Raw genomic sequence first — 16,792 nt, 5'->3', positions numbered from 1 at the left:
CCTCTCTCCCCATTTCTTTCCCCCCCTCTCTCCACATGGTCATGGCCAGCTTCCTCTTCTCTACTCTCTCCTTCTCTCTGCCTTTCTCTGCCTCTGCTACCCTCTTAACTCCCCTCCCCATGCCCTGAATAAACTCTATTCTATACTATACCGTTGTGTGGCTTGTCTCTCAGGGGGAAGGGATGGATGCCTTGGCATGGGCCCGCCAAGGCACTCCCTTTCCCCACACACCTTAGAACATATTCTTGTATTTCTTTTTCTTTTTATGATCACAATGGGGGAGGGGAGATGAGAAGATAGAGGAAGGAGAGCAAGGGAGGTAAAGGCTCCTGTGTGCATACTGTCCAGGAAGCAATACTGGGAAAATGGACTGCATAAATGTACTGTCATGGCTGTCCACTATAGCAGCAATAATGAACAATGTGAGTGAAGGTTAGTTGCAGAAGATAGGATGGCACTTCCTAAGACTGATGAGTAGTAAGACTGAGAAAGCTGGACTAAGAGGAAATAAGACTGGGTCATGATTATCTGCTCAGTTTTGCACTGGATTTCAGATAACTTCTCTGGGTCTCTGTGAAGCCCCAAAGCCAGACACAGGCAGAGAGGGGTGTGAGCAGAGACTCACCAAGGAACCAAAGCTGGCAGAGTCTGGGAATAACTCTATGGAAACTGAACAGATTCTGAGAAAGAGCATGCTTCTGGTGCAGGTTGAATAATAAGTGGAGAAAAACACATTAAGGCCTCAGGAGGGGATCAGCAAACCTGCAAACACAAGGTGGGTTAGATGCCTGAGGGCTAGTTAAGAGTGTTTAACAATTCCCAAATGAGGAGAAAGTGGAAATATTAGCATTCCATTGCATAAGCAAGGGAAGATCTTTCATCCGCCTTTGTCTGTAGCTGTGAAGAATTGGAAACAACTGGCATCTCCGTTAAGAAGGGATTATGTAAATAAACAATGGTTTACAGTTGACACAGACTATTTCATAGATTTACAAAAAGGGGACCAATCTCAATGAATTATAAAATGCATAACTGAAAATAAATATGGAGAACAGTATGATGGGTGTAATCTCCAGGCAGAGAGAGGTTATAGGTCTGTAGATGTACAAAGGAAGGTCTGAGGAGAGATCTATAAACTGTTGATTGAGAATCCTGTGCCCTTGTTACAGCCAGCAGTGAAGAGGGCTCAGGGCCTCCTGGATCCACCACAGGCACCTTTGGGCTTCAGAGAGACTCTCCACAGAGTAGAGACACCTAGGGCATCAGGCCAGGGCTACCAAGGGGGGAAAAATTCTTTGCAGCTTGCTCAACATTTGTTTTTTAACTCAAAAGGGTGAAGAGAATGAGATGTGGGGGCTATTAGGTAGCTGGGACAGCTGTAGAGCCTGAGAGAGCACTGTTTGCTTTAAGACTAGCCTTCCAATATGGTGGTTAGGATTATGTAACCCTTCCTATTCTACCTCAGCCTCAAGTTCTCCAGCCTGTATCACATCTTCGCAGAGCTCCCCACTCCCTGCAGCCTGTCTGCTAGCCAGCTTCACAGAGAACAATTCACATTACTCTCTTTCTTAGTCTCTTCATTGGGACACTCTGGTAAGAGCAAGCAGAGCCAGGCTTTAATACAAATCACAAGAATTCTTAGAAATGTATGAAAATTTTGGAGTGTAAAAGAGAAAGGGGTCTGAGGACAGAGGTGGCCTTCAGAGGTGTCAGTTGGCTTTCAGCTGGGATGAGCAGAGGAGCAGTAGGTTCTCGCCTTGACCAAGCCTGCCTCGACCAGATTCACTATAAGATTCTCCAAATCAGCTCCGGAGTGCAGTGCAAACTGGTGTGAGGCAGGCTTGAGTTTTGACAGTTTTCTATAAAGCCAGTTCCTCTTGGGCCAGAATGATCTCCAAGTCCTAATCTTACTCCTAAATCACTTCTCTGTATCTTCCCCCGTGAATGGCTTGTGGCTTCATCCTTAACAAGAGTCAGATGATTCTGGAAGCAGTGCTTTAAGCCACATGCTTAAGAGTCATTGCCTCTTGACAAGGGTTTTTCTAGGAAGTCCAGAGACATGGAGTATTAGGTGGGGCTAATAGACGGCAGAACACAGGACAGTGAGAGGCTGAAGAAAGCATTTCCTCCGTGCTAACCACTCCTTTGATTGTTCTGCTTTGAGAGCTTGAAGAAGGAATGTGTTAGTGCCATCAGTATATACTTCCAAATGAATCAAGAGTGTGGAAAGGCAGGCAGGGAGGGAGAGGGAGGGAGGGAGAGGGAAGGAGGAAGAGAGGGAAGAAGGGAGGAGGGAGAAGAGGGAGAGAGTCAGGGAGGGAGGAAGAGGGGCAGGGATGGAGGGAGAGGGGCAATCAGGGGAGAGGGGGCAGGTTGGCAGAGAGGAAGGGGGCATGGAGGGAGGGAGAGAGAGGAGCAGGGAAGAAGGGAAAGATTAGGGAAGGAGGAGGGAGAGAGGCAGGGAGTCTGAAGTGGGTGAGAGGAAGTTCACTTGTCTAGACACAGAAAAGAGCAGAAGATACTCTCAAGGATTCAGTCATGTGGGCTTATCCCCAAAGACATTATTTAAATTAAATCGTTTCCTAGAGATACTGCCACTAAATGCTAAATGCCAAACCTGGACTAATTTCCCACCCTTAATGCTATTAGCATAGGATTTGGGGGGATTACACTCCTTCATGAGCTTAAAAGTGCAAATCTTACCCAAACCATAACAGCATATTCAACTTTTAAGATCTGAATAATTGGTATAGATTTGAATTTTTCAAACAAACAAGTTTTTTTTTTTTTAAATTTGGAATAAAAGAATAGCTATGGGCAATGACAATCAGTTTGCTAAATACTAATACTAAGTGCCCCTTTGTCCCTTCAGTAACACATAACTGTCACCAAGGCTGTGGACCAGTGGAGCCAGGAGTGTTTGCACACGTATGAGGAAGTATTAGCGGGCAGGGGTCTGCAGTCTATGTGTTGTAGAATAGCTGCTGGGTGCTGAGCACTGCCAGCGATAGGAAGGATGTCTACAATAGCTCAAAGCAAGGATAATCCTGTGTTCCAAATCACTTAAGAAGTCTTCATTTTAACCTTAGTGTTGACAGGCTTGTGAGGATGTAGGATGATATAGTGGATAAAGGGGAATTTCTGCTACCAGCTGATGAGGTTCAAAGCCTGGTGCAGGTCGTTAGCCCTCCTGTTTCCAGATTACTCATAGGTAAAATGATGGTGTTGGTAATCTGTGAACTGATGCTGAGGGCTAGGGGTGCAGCTTGGAAAGTAGAGAGCTTGCCTAGGATGTAGATCAATTACAAGGATGCCAAACTAGCATACTCGAAGTCTTGAGTTCAAGTCATTAACCAGGCATGGTGACATATGCCTTGTAATCCCATAACTAGGAAGGTAAAAGAAGGAAGATGGGAAGGTTCAAGGTCATTTTTGGTTACACAGTGAATTTAAGACCATCTATGGGCACATAAGCCCCCTTATCTTGAAAAGAAAGAAAGAAAAGCAAAAAATAAAAATAAAGACTTGGAACCCAGTTGATCTCAGTATATCCCCTGGTGATCTTGGCCAGAGTTGCTGTAGTAGAAAAGTCAGTGAGCAACACTACAGTGCACACTAGGGGTCAATTAGCACTTCTCAGGTATAAGTAATCCAGAAGAAAGGAGTCCCCAGTGTCCAGTGGTGTGGGCTATTAAATTCCAGTTAATTTAGCTATAACTGTTAAAAATGCATTCATCTTCACTGTGAGTCTAGCAAGGTACTTGGGAACACCTAGCTCTCAAGCTTGCTTGGAGATCAAGTGAGTGGGGGGGCAGCTGCACAGTGGTGGGCAGGCATGCACAGGGAGAAGCTGACGTGTGTCACGTGTGTCATGCACAGGGGAAGCTAACATGTCCGTCCTGGGTCAGGGTCAAAAATGCCACAGTGCCCTTGTGTCCTCTCTGTATTTTGTATCAAACTAGAATATCAGCATGTGAAACTGCAGGCCCCTAGAGCACAAGCTCAAGTTGAGGATGGTTGCTGGGGGGCGGGGAGGAGCACCCCAGATGGATGTGGGTGTTGCTTTCTTAGCAGCACAGCTCCGTGGCACTGAAACAAATGTGCTGTCTGATACAGTCTAGTTTGCCATAGCAGCGATTTTCCAGTAGGTTCCATTGCTACAATCAAAGGTTTCCTCAGGCAAACCGTGAGAACACTGAGGCAGATGGAATGATGGGATGTCTGCCTTCCAGAATGCCTGACCCTGGCCAGTTAGCCTCAAGGCATTCAGTGGGGACAATATCCCAGGTGGTCTCAGTGCTGGGTTGTAGGTGCACTCTGAAGTGAAGCTATACTTTCTAGAACCCTTTTGGGCCCTGGAACTGTTGCTATGGAGAAACTGGGGGATGACGAGGGCATTTGTGAAAGCAGGTCCACAGGATGGGGAAGTGGTGGTGGTCCCAGCCATGGGCATCCACAGTGCTGTGTGCTTTTTCCCTAACTCTGTACACACACACACACACACACACACTACAGATCCCTTGCCACAAGATGCCATATGCCACCTTAGAATTAGGCCAGTTAAAACATCACCAGAAGTGAGCCACTCCCAGTGCCCTACCCTCGGACCTCCCCAGACTGAGCTGAATCCTCCAGTATTTAACTAGCATTAAAAAGCTTGCTTATATAATGTTAGGACTCTCAGAATAAAGCAATTCAGAGAGGGTCTCAAGACTTCTATAGGGGCTGAGTTACAAGAGTATGTTATTATGCCTGGTTGTTTTTTTTTTAAATGTGCTTTCTGGGGCTAGAACTCAGGATGCCAGGCAAATAAAGCAAGCATCTTACTGAGTTATCTATAGTGACTTTCAAATTGTAGATGCCCTTTAGGAAGTAAACCTAACAAGACAAACACATAATGTGATAAAAGTTCATTGTTTCTTTAGGAATGGACCCAGTCTTTGCAGCCAATTTAATATCAGGTCAGAGTGGAATGAGTTTGTTTATCCAACTCCACCTCTCTGAGTCTGGGAATAAGGGTGGGGCTCTTGTCTTCACGATCTCTTTCATTTTTTTTCTTATCAAATATTCATTACACTTATTTATTTGTGTATGTATACAGGTGTGTGTGTGTGTGTGTGTGTGTGTGTTTGAAAACACCACAGTATATTCGTGGAGGAGGTTGGAGGAAAATTTACAAAGAGTTAGTTCTCTCCTTCCATCATGTGGGTTCATCTCAGATCATCTTGGCAGCAAGCACCTTCATCAAGGAGAAGATAAAAACTAGCAGGTGATCTTCCTGAGTTGGTTCCACCATGGACTGTTATGAAGTTAATGATGATGGATTTACTTCTTTAGCCAAGGTCGAGAAGAATTTCATTTTCATTTTAGGAAAAATTCCTGCTATTAATATGCTTTTCCTGTTATTAATATATAATAGCCACTAGGTATTAGCCCATCCTTTTGAGCAGGTCTCTGCATAACAACAAAGATGTACTATCTGGAAGTGATGCTATATAGAAAAATAGATGATTTCTTGATTCTTAATGGTGATTCTATAATAATTATTAAAATTGTATTAGTAATATATATATATATATATATATATATTTTGGTTTTTCGAGACAGGGTTTCTCTGTGTAACCCTGGCTGTCCTGGAACTCACTCTGTAGACAAGGCTGGCCTCGGACTCAGAAATCCACCTGTCTCTGTCTCCCAAGTGCTGGGTTTAAAGGCGTGCGCCACCACTGCCTGGCTTTATTTGTTTTTTGTTTTTTGTTTTTGAGACAGGGTTTCTCTGTATAACCTTGGCTGTCCTGGAACTCACTCTGTAGACAAGGCTAGCCTCGAACTCAGAACCCTCCTGCTTCTTGTATTAGTAATTATTAAGCACTTTTATAACAGGACTGCTACTAAGTCCTTTCTGATGACAAAATTGGAAAGAGAACTGCCAGTCTTTAAGTGTCATGAGTTAATTAATTGCTTCTGAGATAGCAAGCAGGCATCTACAACTTAGAGCACATTCCAAGAGGTTGTAAAACAATTAACCAAAGGTCATAAACAGGAAACTTAGGATTTACTATAAGTGCAAGGACAGAAGATAAAATATTGACTGGGTTTAGCTATACAAAACTTCACTAATAACTTAGGCATAAAAGTTATGGTGTAGCACACTGTAGAGCTTGTGACAGATAATAAATGTTTAGCCAGATAATTACTCTTAATGGTAGCATGTAAACATTCTCTCTTGTAAACTTCTGTACGTGTAAACTTGTGAACTTTTTACCATTTGGTCAGGTATTCTGAAAAATGTAGAAGTGCTGAGGACAAAGTGAGGGGACAGAATGGAACTCAAGAAGAACTTTGAAGAGAAGGCATAGCACTGAGAGTAAAGTCATGGAGAGCAAGAGGACTATTGTCAGAGCGGGAAGAAACGGCAAGATTAGAGAGCAGAGGCAACGTTTTGGAGGAGAACTTTTGTAGAAACTTTTTGAAGACCTTAGAAATAAGGCTAAAATCACTTTTCACAGTATCCCTCTTTTCGTCCTCTGACGTCAACTAGCAGGCTAGAAGTTAGAGCCAGCACAGTTCCCTGCAGAGATAGAACAAAGGCCGTATTACTTAATCCCCCGCAGTTAGGCTACAGGTGTTAATTGCCCAAGCCAGAGGCTTTTAACCCTCAGAAGGAGCAAGAACTTTTTTTTTTTTTTTTTAAGGACTTTTTAGAAGCTATCAGCACTCAGAATAGTTAGCAGGCTAGAATGTCCGGAGATTATCAGTCTTTAAAGCTACACCTGCATCAGATTATGTGTCTGGGTGGCTCCTGGCAAGAGGGAGTTTTAGTTTCTTAAAAACAAACAAACAAACAAACAAATAAACAAAACAAAATAAAAAAAAAACCAGTTATGTTGTGTGGACATATTTTTGTTTTAATCTTAGGTGTGGGATAAGAGGCTGATTTACAGCCGGGCAGTGGTGGCGCACACCTTTAATTCCAGCATTTGGGAGACAGAGGCAGGCGGACTTCTGAGTTCGAGGCCAGCCTGGTCTAGAATGAGTTCCAGGACAACCAAGGCTACACAGAGAAACCCTGTCTCAAAAAAAAAAAAAAAAAAAAAAAAAAAAAAAAAAAAAAAAAAAAAAAAAAGAGGCTGATTTACAGCAGGTGATTATGATTTGCCCCCTGCACTAGCAGGGGTGTGATCATTGCTAGCAGCACATAGTTTGGTTTGAAATTCTGGAGAGGGGATAAATGTCTGAGTCCCAAGAGAGGCAGGGGGTGTTCACTTTGTGTTTAGTTTTCTCTTGTTGTTTCCTCAGTTTTTAAAGATGCTTTTCTTCTTTGTATTTTTGGAGGAGCTGTTTGTGTTGGTCACTTAGAACCATGTTCATTAACCCATTAGCAACTCTTGTGACTGGCTTTCGTACAGTAGAGACTGTTCGGGCAATCCGCTTTGTCCTTTAAGTAGCAGCGGATCCACTCACTTTCCCTGATGTGGACACTGTGGGCTGCACAACTCTTTCCTCTTTGTCCACTGTATTCTTTTCAGAAGTTTGTCACTGGCCAGATTGGATTGCTTGAAGAATATCAATCTTAGTTCATACCCGTATGGTCTTTGGCTTCTGAGCTTGTAATCTGCCTTGTAATCCATATGGGAAAGCCTTTTCTGGTTCAGCTTTCACATCTGTGAAACTGTGTCCTAGTATTTCATCACAAACTGTGTCCTAGTATTGTGTCAGCTTGATAAGAGAAGTTTAACTGACACGGCGGACCCTTCACTAGACGCCTTGCTGAGGACCTGGGTAACTTCTGGCTTTATTGCTAATGAGAGGGGAGCAGTGTCCACTCAGACATAATCCGCACTTTCATTTTCACACACCCAGGAGAGCAATGTCACTGCCTATGCTTCCCCAAAGGTCACCTGGAGACCACAGTGAGGTAAGAGTATGAAACACCTTTATAAATGCTTTCTGTGGTGCACACAGGCTTGCAGGTTGCACTGATAATTCCTCACTGCTTGAACTCTTTGCCTTTCAATAGGAAAGAATTGGTCAAAGGTGGAGAAAGTGCTCTCTGTAGCCTCACACCTTAAAAAAAGAAACTAATGGTGCAAAGAAACACCAGGCTTACTTATAAACAATAAGCAGTAGGAAATGAACTCAATGTATGGAGCAGGCAAAGGAACATTTGATTTTCGAAGGCTGCCAGTTCCATCTCTCTCCTTAAAGGAAAGCAAGAGAAGCAGGAAACACACCTTCAAGAACAGCATAAGTAGAAGAAAGGAGAAAAACTTGAAGACAAAGACATGTAGAGAGAAAATATCCGTCCAGCCAATTGCTCTTCCTGTTACAGAAGGAGCTTCTCCAAGGTGGGACTGCAACTCACTCATTTTCATAAGTCCTACCTACTTCTGGAAAAGCTTAAACTTCACCTTGTGACACAGACAATGACACAGAATGATCCATATGGTGTTGCCACTTTTATAGATCAAAATAATAGCAGTCTTATAGATTAAGTAAAGATGCAAAACACTTACGGGACCCATTTGTCTGATCAATCATAGCCCCATTCTCTTCCCACTCCTGCTCCCCACTACAACACCACCTATGCATTATAGGTTTGTGTAATCCTTAAGATACATGCCTTTCTCTTGAAAGATTCACTTCAGTTTTTCCTTGATCTTGAAAGATGCTAGAAAGTTATCACAGGTTTTAGAGGTCTCCTGCCCTGATAGTCTAAACTTAAATTCCCACTTTATTTGATGGCAAAATGAGCTGCAGTCAAGGAAAGCGGGTATTCTTCACCATGGTTATCTACAGATCTTTTTTTTTTCTTTCCTCTTTCCTGTTCTTCTGTCCCCTCTCCCTTCTTCTTCCTCGCTTCCTTCCTTCTTCCACCCTTTCCTGGTGAGATAGAACATTTTCTCCTATTCTATGCAAGGAGTCTGAGAGAAGTCACAAGTTTTTAAAGATCGGAACACCCTAGCAAGTTGAGCACAGCACACTTGTATTCCAGGTTCCTAGGGAGACCATGGATCTTACTGCCTCTGAGTAGCAAGCTGATGCTGAGCATCAGGCAGAGGCCCTGTTGAGTGGTATGTATATACATCAAGGAGGTCTCAGAATAAGTTGTCTTAGTTATTATTCTTCTATGGCTGCAAAGAGAAAACCATGACCACGGTAGCTTATAACAGAAAGAGTTTATCTGGGGCTTACAGTTACAGAGGGTTAGAATTCATGACCGTTGTGTTATGGAACATGGCAGCAGGCAGGCAAGTGTGGCTTTAATGCATAGCTGAGCGCTTATATCCTGACCCACAAGCATGTGGAAGAAAGAGCTAACTGGGAATAATGTGGGCTTTTTGAAGCTTCAAAGCCTGTTCCCAGTAATATACTTCTCCAATACGGTCACACCTCCTAATCTTTCCCAAACAGTTTCACCAACTAGGGACCAAGTATTCAAACATATGAACCTATAGAGGGTTATTTTCATTCAAACCACCACATGAGGTAATGAATATTCATTTCACCTTTTGTGTGCTTATCTATTTTTATTTTATCTGATAAACATCCTTCAAAACTAGACTCCATGATAAACAATTACATAATGTTCATCCTGTTACACAGCCACCGTCACATCATATTATACTACTGACAGGGAGAGCATTGCAAATTGTGTTTGTATTTTAATGACCATATACAAATCTTGGAAGACAGAATTGTATTTTATAAAATATGCTTGATTATCATCTCTCTCTTGTTGCAATCCAAACACAAGAGACAGTGGGGCCTGGCAGGTAGAGCAGGGTAACCACATGGACACACTAGAAAGGGCAAGTGTTGCTCTCTCATCAGGACTTAGAGCAGAGTAAGGCTGAGGAACTGTGGGGATATGTCAAGGGTGACAGAATGACTATGACACATGGACTCATTACATCATTAGCACAGATAGACTCATATTAGGTATTTAAAGAAATTGCCATTGAATGATTTGAATTCATTGAATGGATGGATGGATGAATGAATGAATGAATGAATGAATGAATGGTGAAGATAATAAAACTGCAATTCAGCAATCGAGTTGATGTTTTTATAGTTCAATAAGGAATCAGTTCAGTGATCATATCTCCCCTTCAAGATTCTGTCTCTGATTGTGAAGGTCTGTAATCCCAGCCACTAAGGTATTTGAGGCAAGAGAATCATAAAATCAAGACATGTATAGTCTATAGAACAAGTTCTAGGCTGCCTGGGCAACTTAGTGAGATGCTGTCTCAAAATAAATACTGCTACTAATAAATGGGGGGGTTGGGAGTGCAACACAGTGGTGGGACACCTGCTACCAAGGTATGAGACTCCAGATTTAGTATCTAGTGTCACAAACTGTTTCTTCATCTCTAACCTGGGTAGATGTTTTATCTCTAATGTGTGTTTAATGTGTGTTTTCCATAAAAATAATTCCTTGTCCCCTGTCTTAACGAGATGGATGAAGCTAGAAGAGGAAATTCTTGTGGTTGAGATGTTTCCCTTCCCCACTGTGCCGTTTCAGGCGGGGCCATCTTTGGCTGCATAGATTGCCCTTCACATTGGAGATTAATTAGGAGCAGCTCTTCCCTCCACCCACTAGGTGCTGGTAACATTCCCATATTGTGACAAGCAAGCACAGCTTGTATTTCTTCACATTTCCTGGGAAGCAAAATTGTCCCTTGTTAAGAATGACTGTTGTATCTCTAACCACCCATTGAATAATTAAGTATTTCAGTTATAAAATAGATTGTCCCTTCACTATACAGAGACTGCCTACGGCTACATCAGAGTCATATAGAGTCAGGACTTAAACAGTGAAAAAGAGCAGTGAATACCAAATTAAAGGATATTAGTCAGTCCATAATTCTCCATGAAGTGAGGGATGATGAAGAGTAATAAAAGTTACTTCAGCTATGTTATTTCCCTACATAGATTGCTTTTCTAATTATATTCCACCTAGGCTAAAAATAGTAATCATAATCAATTTCCTGAGTTCATGGTGATAAATGACAGGGATGACGGCAAATGTGCATGAAGAGAAAGAATTTGAGCTCTTAAATTTTCATGGGCACTCATAAAATGGTTGCTGTAACCTTAGATACCAAACTGAATTCATGAGCTCAAAAAATGAAGGCTAGGACCATAGCTCAGTGGTAGAGTGCTCGCCTAGCGTGCACAAGGCCTCCAGGTCTGATCTCAGTACTGCAAAAACCTCCACAAACCCAAATCCGCCAAACAAAGAAGCTTAAACAAGTAATAGCATCACTTATACTTACAAGTGGATCAAAGACTTGAGTCCCCGGAAAGTATGTCTTGAAATGGACTTGATGTTGTTGTTTTCTATGAATCTGCAAGAGGCAACAACATTCTCATTTGGTCAGAGAGCTATAGGCACTGAAGAGAACCTATCTTGAAGCAAGGTTGGGGGTAGATTTTTCTTACTTACAAATATTCTAGATGTGGAAGACCAATAAAAGCATCATCGCTGATCACATCAAAGGAGTTTGACGTGAATAACCTGCCCAGAGAGAGGTGCACACAATGAGAAAAGTTACACAGTCAGCTGCCCATCTCCCCTGCATTGGTCTCTCAGAGAACCAGGACGAGGCTGGAGCAGGTAAGACTGCGTTTTCCTCGGTAGCTTTTCTCACTCCTAAATGTCTCCTCCTGAAGTGCTCACTGAAGGGGTGCCTGCAAGCTCCTCTCTTCGGGTGAGGTGTCACATGTCCTGGGAAACATTCTGAGACACAAGCAGAGGAGATAGGCAGCAAGTGTGTCCAAATCAACATTTTCGTGGTCCTATAACAAAGACAACGACGGCCATTTTCATGGGAAAACATGCTCTAGAAACTTCTGGAATTTATTTTGACAGGCAAAAATAATGACTTTTAATCATTATTTAATGATTAGTACCAGGAGTTTAATATTAGGAAATGCAGGAAAAAAATGGACCTCCATGTTTATTGTGTAGTAGCTCATAGCAGGTATAGTGGACAGTGGTCAGAAACTGTGAACACCAATTTTTTGGCTGTTTAAAAAAATTTCAATAATTTGAAAACAGGACAAGCTGAAGATAGGAATCACTTGGCCATCTGAGGCCATTTTGTCACTAAATAATTAAAAGAAACACTTTTTAAAAAAAATTTGTTTATTTATTTTATGTATGTATGTAAGTACACCGTTGCTGTCTTCAGACACACCAGAAGAGAGCATTGGATCTCATTTCAGATGGTTGTGAGCTGGGAATCGAACTCAGGACTTCCAGAAGAGCAGTCAGTGCTCTTAACCACTGAGCTATCTTTCCAGCAAAAGAAACACTTTTACTTAGACAAATTTATTGGCATTTTCGAAATCCACAGGGAAAAAAAATCCCCAAGGAAAAGGGCATGAGCCAGCCTGTCACCAGACCCCGCTGACCCTGAGCCAGCCTGTCACCAGACCCCGCTGACCCTGAGCCAGCCTGTCACCAGACCCCACTGGACCCTAAGCCAGCCTGTCACCAGACCCCACTGGACCCTGAGCCAGCCTGTCACCAGACCCCACTGGACCCTGAGCCAGCCTGTCACCAGACCCCACTGGACCCTTTGGAGAACTTGCCAATTTTCTGGCTGAAAGCTTAAAACCAGGTATTTTTCTACTAACTAATAGGTTTGTGTGCCAGACAATTTAATAATAATATAGTAATGCTGTTAGTAAATCTTGTGATATTTTTACTTTGGGAGGGTAGTGGTTAAATATATTTGCTAGTAACAAGCCAAGTGACTTCCCCCTGAGCCTGTTAACAGAGGAGATTAAGCCTGAAGATTTTTACTTTCTGAAGTAGTTTAAAATGAGTAATTTATTGGATACAATAATCAAGGGAGGGTTCAACATGAACTGAAGAGGAGCTGGTAAGCGAAGGTTGGGAACACAGGTGTGTGAATTTTACTATCAGCTCTATTGTTCCAGAGACTTGAGACTTTCCCATAAAAGAAGGGAGGCAGAGGGGGAGCCAGCCAAATGAATTGGAGTGACCTCTTCTGTCCATTCCCAAGCTATCAATCCTGGAATGGTGTTGAGTTCACTTCTAATCCTTCTTCCCTCTTACGTCATGGCTTTTTTTACTCAAGTAATTCACTTTGCCTTGAAAAGCCAAGAGCAACTAATCAAACACACATTACAGCCTGTGCTTATTAAAATGAAGTCCAAGGTTCACGACTTCCATCACAACTCTGGTAATTGTCTCTTCTCATTTTATGGCTTTGGAAAGCAACATGATGCTCACAGCCTTACTCCTAGGTAAGCCGACACCCAAAGGCTTGATCAGGCTCCAGGGTTTTGCTTCTTTCCTTAAGGGCAGCAACAAGGATGGAGAGAGTAGAATTTAGTGGTGACAGATACAGAGAAGTGCCTCTCTGGCTCAGTGGTTTGCAAACTGTCCTGTGGTGCACCTGGGAATTCAGCATCCCACACTCCCAAGTTGCTGGAAGAAATAGCTTTCATCCCTTATGTTAACTCAGAAGCAAGGCAGGCTGGGAAGTGGATATCGGTGAGCATCCCTTGCCTATGCATGTCACAGAGATGAAAGATAGGATTTCTTCTAAAATTTTTGCTGGCCTCTTCAGTACTTACCCCTACAACTTGTGAAAGTAACCATCCCATTGTAACTATTGAACAAATATTTGTTGAACAAAGAGACATTCACTTTACATTACATTCTAGTCACTGCTAGGTTAGGATATTGAATGTAATCTTAAAGCAAGGACCCACCTTTATTTGTTTTTGCATCCCCAATTCTATCCCAGTTCCTGGTTTTGAAAAAAAAAAATGTTTGCTGAACTATATTTCAAAGACTGAAATCTCTGGCTAAAACTATAACTACAAGCAACATTTTCTAAGGAAAGAAGTCAGAACTCGACAGAGTGCAGTCTACTCAACTAACATAGAAAAAACAAAAAAATAGTTGAACAATTCTATGTAGGTAGACATCTAATCCAGTGGCTTTTCTTGGAGGTAGTTTTAATTGAAAGTGAGCCCAAGAGTTCTCTCTAGGGGGATACCAGTTGGTTTCTTAACCTGGCTGCTGGGCACAAGGATGCTTATTGGTAAACAAACACCACTGAAAGAAGTACTATACCTGTGATGGTGCCCTTCTCTTTATGTATAATTACACTTCAATTAATTTTTTTCTTATAGGGCTGGACAGATGGTTCAGCAGTTAAAGCTGTTCTTCTAGAGGATCCCAGTTCAATTCCCAGCACCCACATGGCAGCTCACAACTGTCTGTAACTCCAGTTCTGGGGGTTCTGGCACCCCCACATAGACATACATGCAGGCAAAACACCAAAGACATAAAATAAAAAAAAATTAATTATTTAAAATGTTTTGTTATAAAAGCTAAAAAAAAAAACCTGGGTGAGCTAATAATGAATAAATATCATAGCTTTTTAATTCTAAATTTGATAGTAGTTTCTATGAACACAGGTTGTAAAATGATATATAAATATTCTAAATATACCTGAATGGCTTTTAGTATTTTAGCATTCGATATAACAATTTGAGTATTCGGTATAAACTTGAAAAGACTCATGAATAGATCACATCCTATAAAGAAGAAAACTCAAATCTTTAATTTTTATACTCTTAGCAATACATTTTATTTCTATATTATGATGATTTGTGATTAAATCGACATAGCAAGTATTCTATAGTGTCTATCAAAGGAAATGGTACCCACCCTAGCACATGCTCATACAGTCCTGTGGCAGAACAGAATGGTTCTCTTATTTTACATAATAACCTCTGTGGTCCTTTCCATGGATTTTAAGGGCAAGAAAGACTTGTTTTTTCCCTCAGTGTAGCGAGTTTCTAGATTGGACAGGAGCTCGTGATCCAAGTGGCCTGGCTCACTAAGGTAGTATTCGGTAGGCAATAATACTCTCCCTCGGTTTTGTGGAACTGACAACTGAAACACTAACATTGCCAAGGAGGGAAAGGAGAGCTCTTGGATCGATGACAATTAAGAGATGTGTTCGAGGACCACATATGGACTGACCATGTATGGAGCCCTCATGAGGGCGCATGGGGAGATGCCTGGATCTGTGTTGGATCCCACCAGTACTTTTCTATCTCAGATGCACTTGGAATCACCCAAGGAGCCTAAAAATACTGACAACTCCTTCCCACTCTCAAGGATTCTGGTTAAATTCTACACTTGGAGTGTGGCCCAAGCTATTTTAAAGCTGCCTGGGTGGTTGCATGCAGTCAGGTTGCACAGGGAGACTCTTCCCGGTCAGTTATGTTACCCCCTTTGCTGATGGTCAGCCAGAGTTCTCTGACCCTCGCAGTGGTTGCTATGAGGCATCTAAGAGCTATGGGTTTCCCTGTCCCCAAAAGTGCACACAATGAGAATCTGCAATAATATAAACCAGATGGAACAAACACCACAGTAGCAGTGTCGTGTCATGGTGGCATTTGTGGGAGCCAGTGTGCCGTCTGGATGGCCTGGTTATCCTGAGCAGAGACCAGAGGTCTGAGCAAACTGACTTGCCAGGAGATATCCCAGTTTGTAGAGGTCACGTATGGTTTCTCTGCCTAAGTCCCACAAGACCTCTGAAGTCTCTGCTACTTCCTCTCTTCCTGAGGAAGGAAGAAACTTGGCATTTTCCCACTAGCTTTGGTTCATCAGGGATATGCCTTGACCTCTCTAAGTCCCCTCAAGGGATAAGCATTTTTTTTAATATGTCATGAAACAAGCTGGGGGGGGGGTGAGGAGGTGTTTTGTTTTGCTTTGTTTTTTTTAAGAAACCAAGGGAGTGTATATTCCCTTACCAGGAGGAAGATTTAGGAAGACTGCATAGATGAATAAAAATCAATTCCAGGCAGGCACTGGCTCATTTAAAAATGGTCATTGTTGCCTTCAAAATACTTTTTAGCCCCTGTCAGAGCATCTCATGTGGGTTTTAGAACAATGTTGTGAAGATGGTAAGTCCAGTACTGCTATCTGTTTGACAGGAGGAAAGCAAGATCCAAAGAGCTACTCATGGCTTTGCTAGAAGTCACGAGGCCCAAGGCCCCCTTTGTCCAACCCCCTTTCCTCATACGGGGAGGCTTCTCAGCATAGGGTCTCTATGATGTAATAAAAACCCCAGTATTCTGATAGTCACCACACAGCTCAACTCACATACACTTACAAGATATGATTAAGTGATCAATAAAAGTAGTTTCAAAGTTACATCAAGATGTTATATCAATCTGTATTTTTTTAAAGTAGAACATTTAAAATTTTTGAATGCAGTTTGAATTTCATATACATGTCTCATAGAAGTTCAGGAAAATATAGAAAAATTTACAAAGTAGAGAACACTGTTATCATACTATCCAGAGATACATACTGATATGCATACACATAACACACATCACATATGTGATCTCTACATGTGTATGTTTATCAAGTTGACAGAAGTTATGTATTGTTCTGTGTCCCCCCCCTTTTCTGTTTCAGGATTTGGATGTCAAATGGGGCATCTCACCTTGCAGTTCACACTGGCCTAGAATTTACTTTGTCCCCAGACTGGCTTTGAACTTGTGACCCCTGCATCACATTCTCCCAAGTGCTAGGATTACAGGTGCACTAAGCACCCAACCTGATGTGGGTATTTTCCATTTCTTCATTTCATCATGAACATTCTTTCATAAGGATTTTTTTTTGTTTGTTTGTTTAAAATGTATAAATAAACATTCATATTTTCTTTATTTACATGTAAATTTCTCCATTCCCAGTTTCCCCTCCAAAAAACAAAGAAACAAA

At 42.0% G+C, this 16,792-nt stretch overlaps 1 protein-coding gene across 2 annotated transcripts in view; it reads right to left on the bottom strand.

Annotated features, from left to right (window-relative positions):
• The window catches only part of Lgi1 (leucine rich glioma inactivated 1), a 47,070-nt gene that overhangs the window by 14,009 nt on the left and 16,269 nt on the right, over positions 1–16,792 (bottom strand). For both annotated transcript variants that reach the window (XR_004123583.1, XM_031390223.1), the window contains exons 3-4: positions 11,450–11,521; positions 11,280–11,351 (exon numbers count right to left, since the gene is read on the bottom strand). Coding sequence is in view for 1 of the 2 variants with exons in the window: in XM_031390223.1 (XP_031246083.1) it covers positions 11,280–11,351; positions 11,450–11,521 (144 nt within the window). In the remaining variant the exon portion in view is untranslated. The remainder of the gene's footprint in view (positions 1–11,279; positions 11,352–11,449; positions 11,522–16,792) is intronic.

This window comes from Mastomys coucha, unplaced genomic scaffold (genome assembly GCF_008632895.1).
Source record: "Mastomys coucha isolate ucsf_1 unplaced genomic scaffold, UCSF_Mcou_1 pScaffold21, whole genome shotgun sequence".
Classification (NCBI taxonomy): Eukaryota; Metazoa; Chordata; class Mammalia; order Rodentia; family Muridae; genus Mastomys; species Mastomys coucha.
Note: the sequence above shows the minus strand (reverse complement) of the source record. Positions and strands in the feature narration are given on the sequence as shown.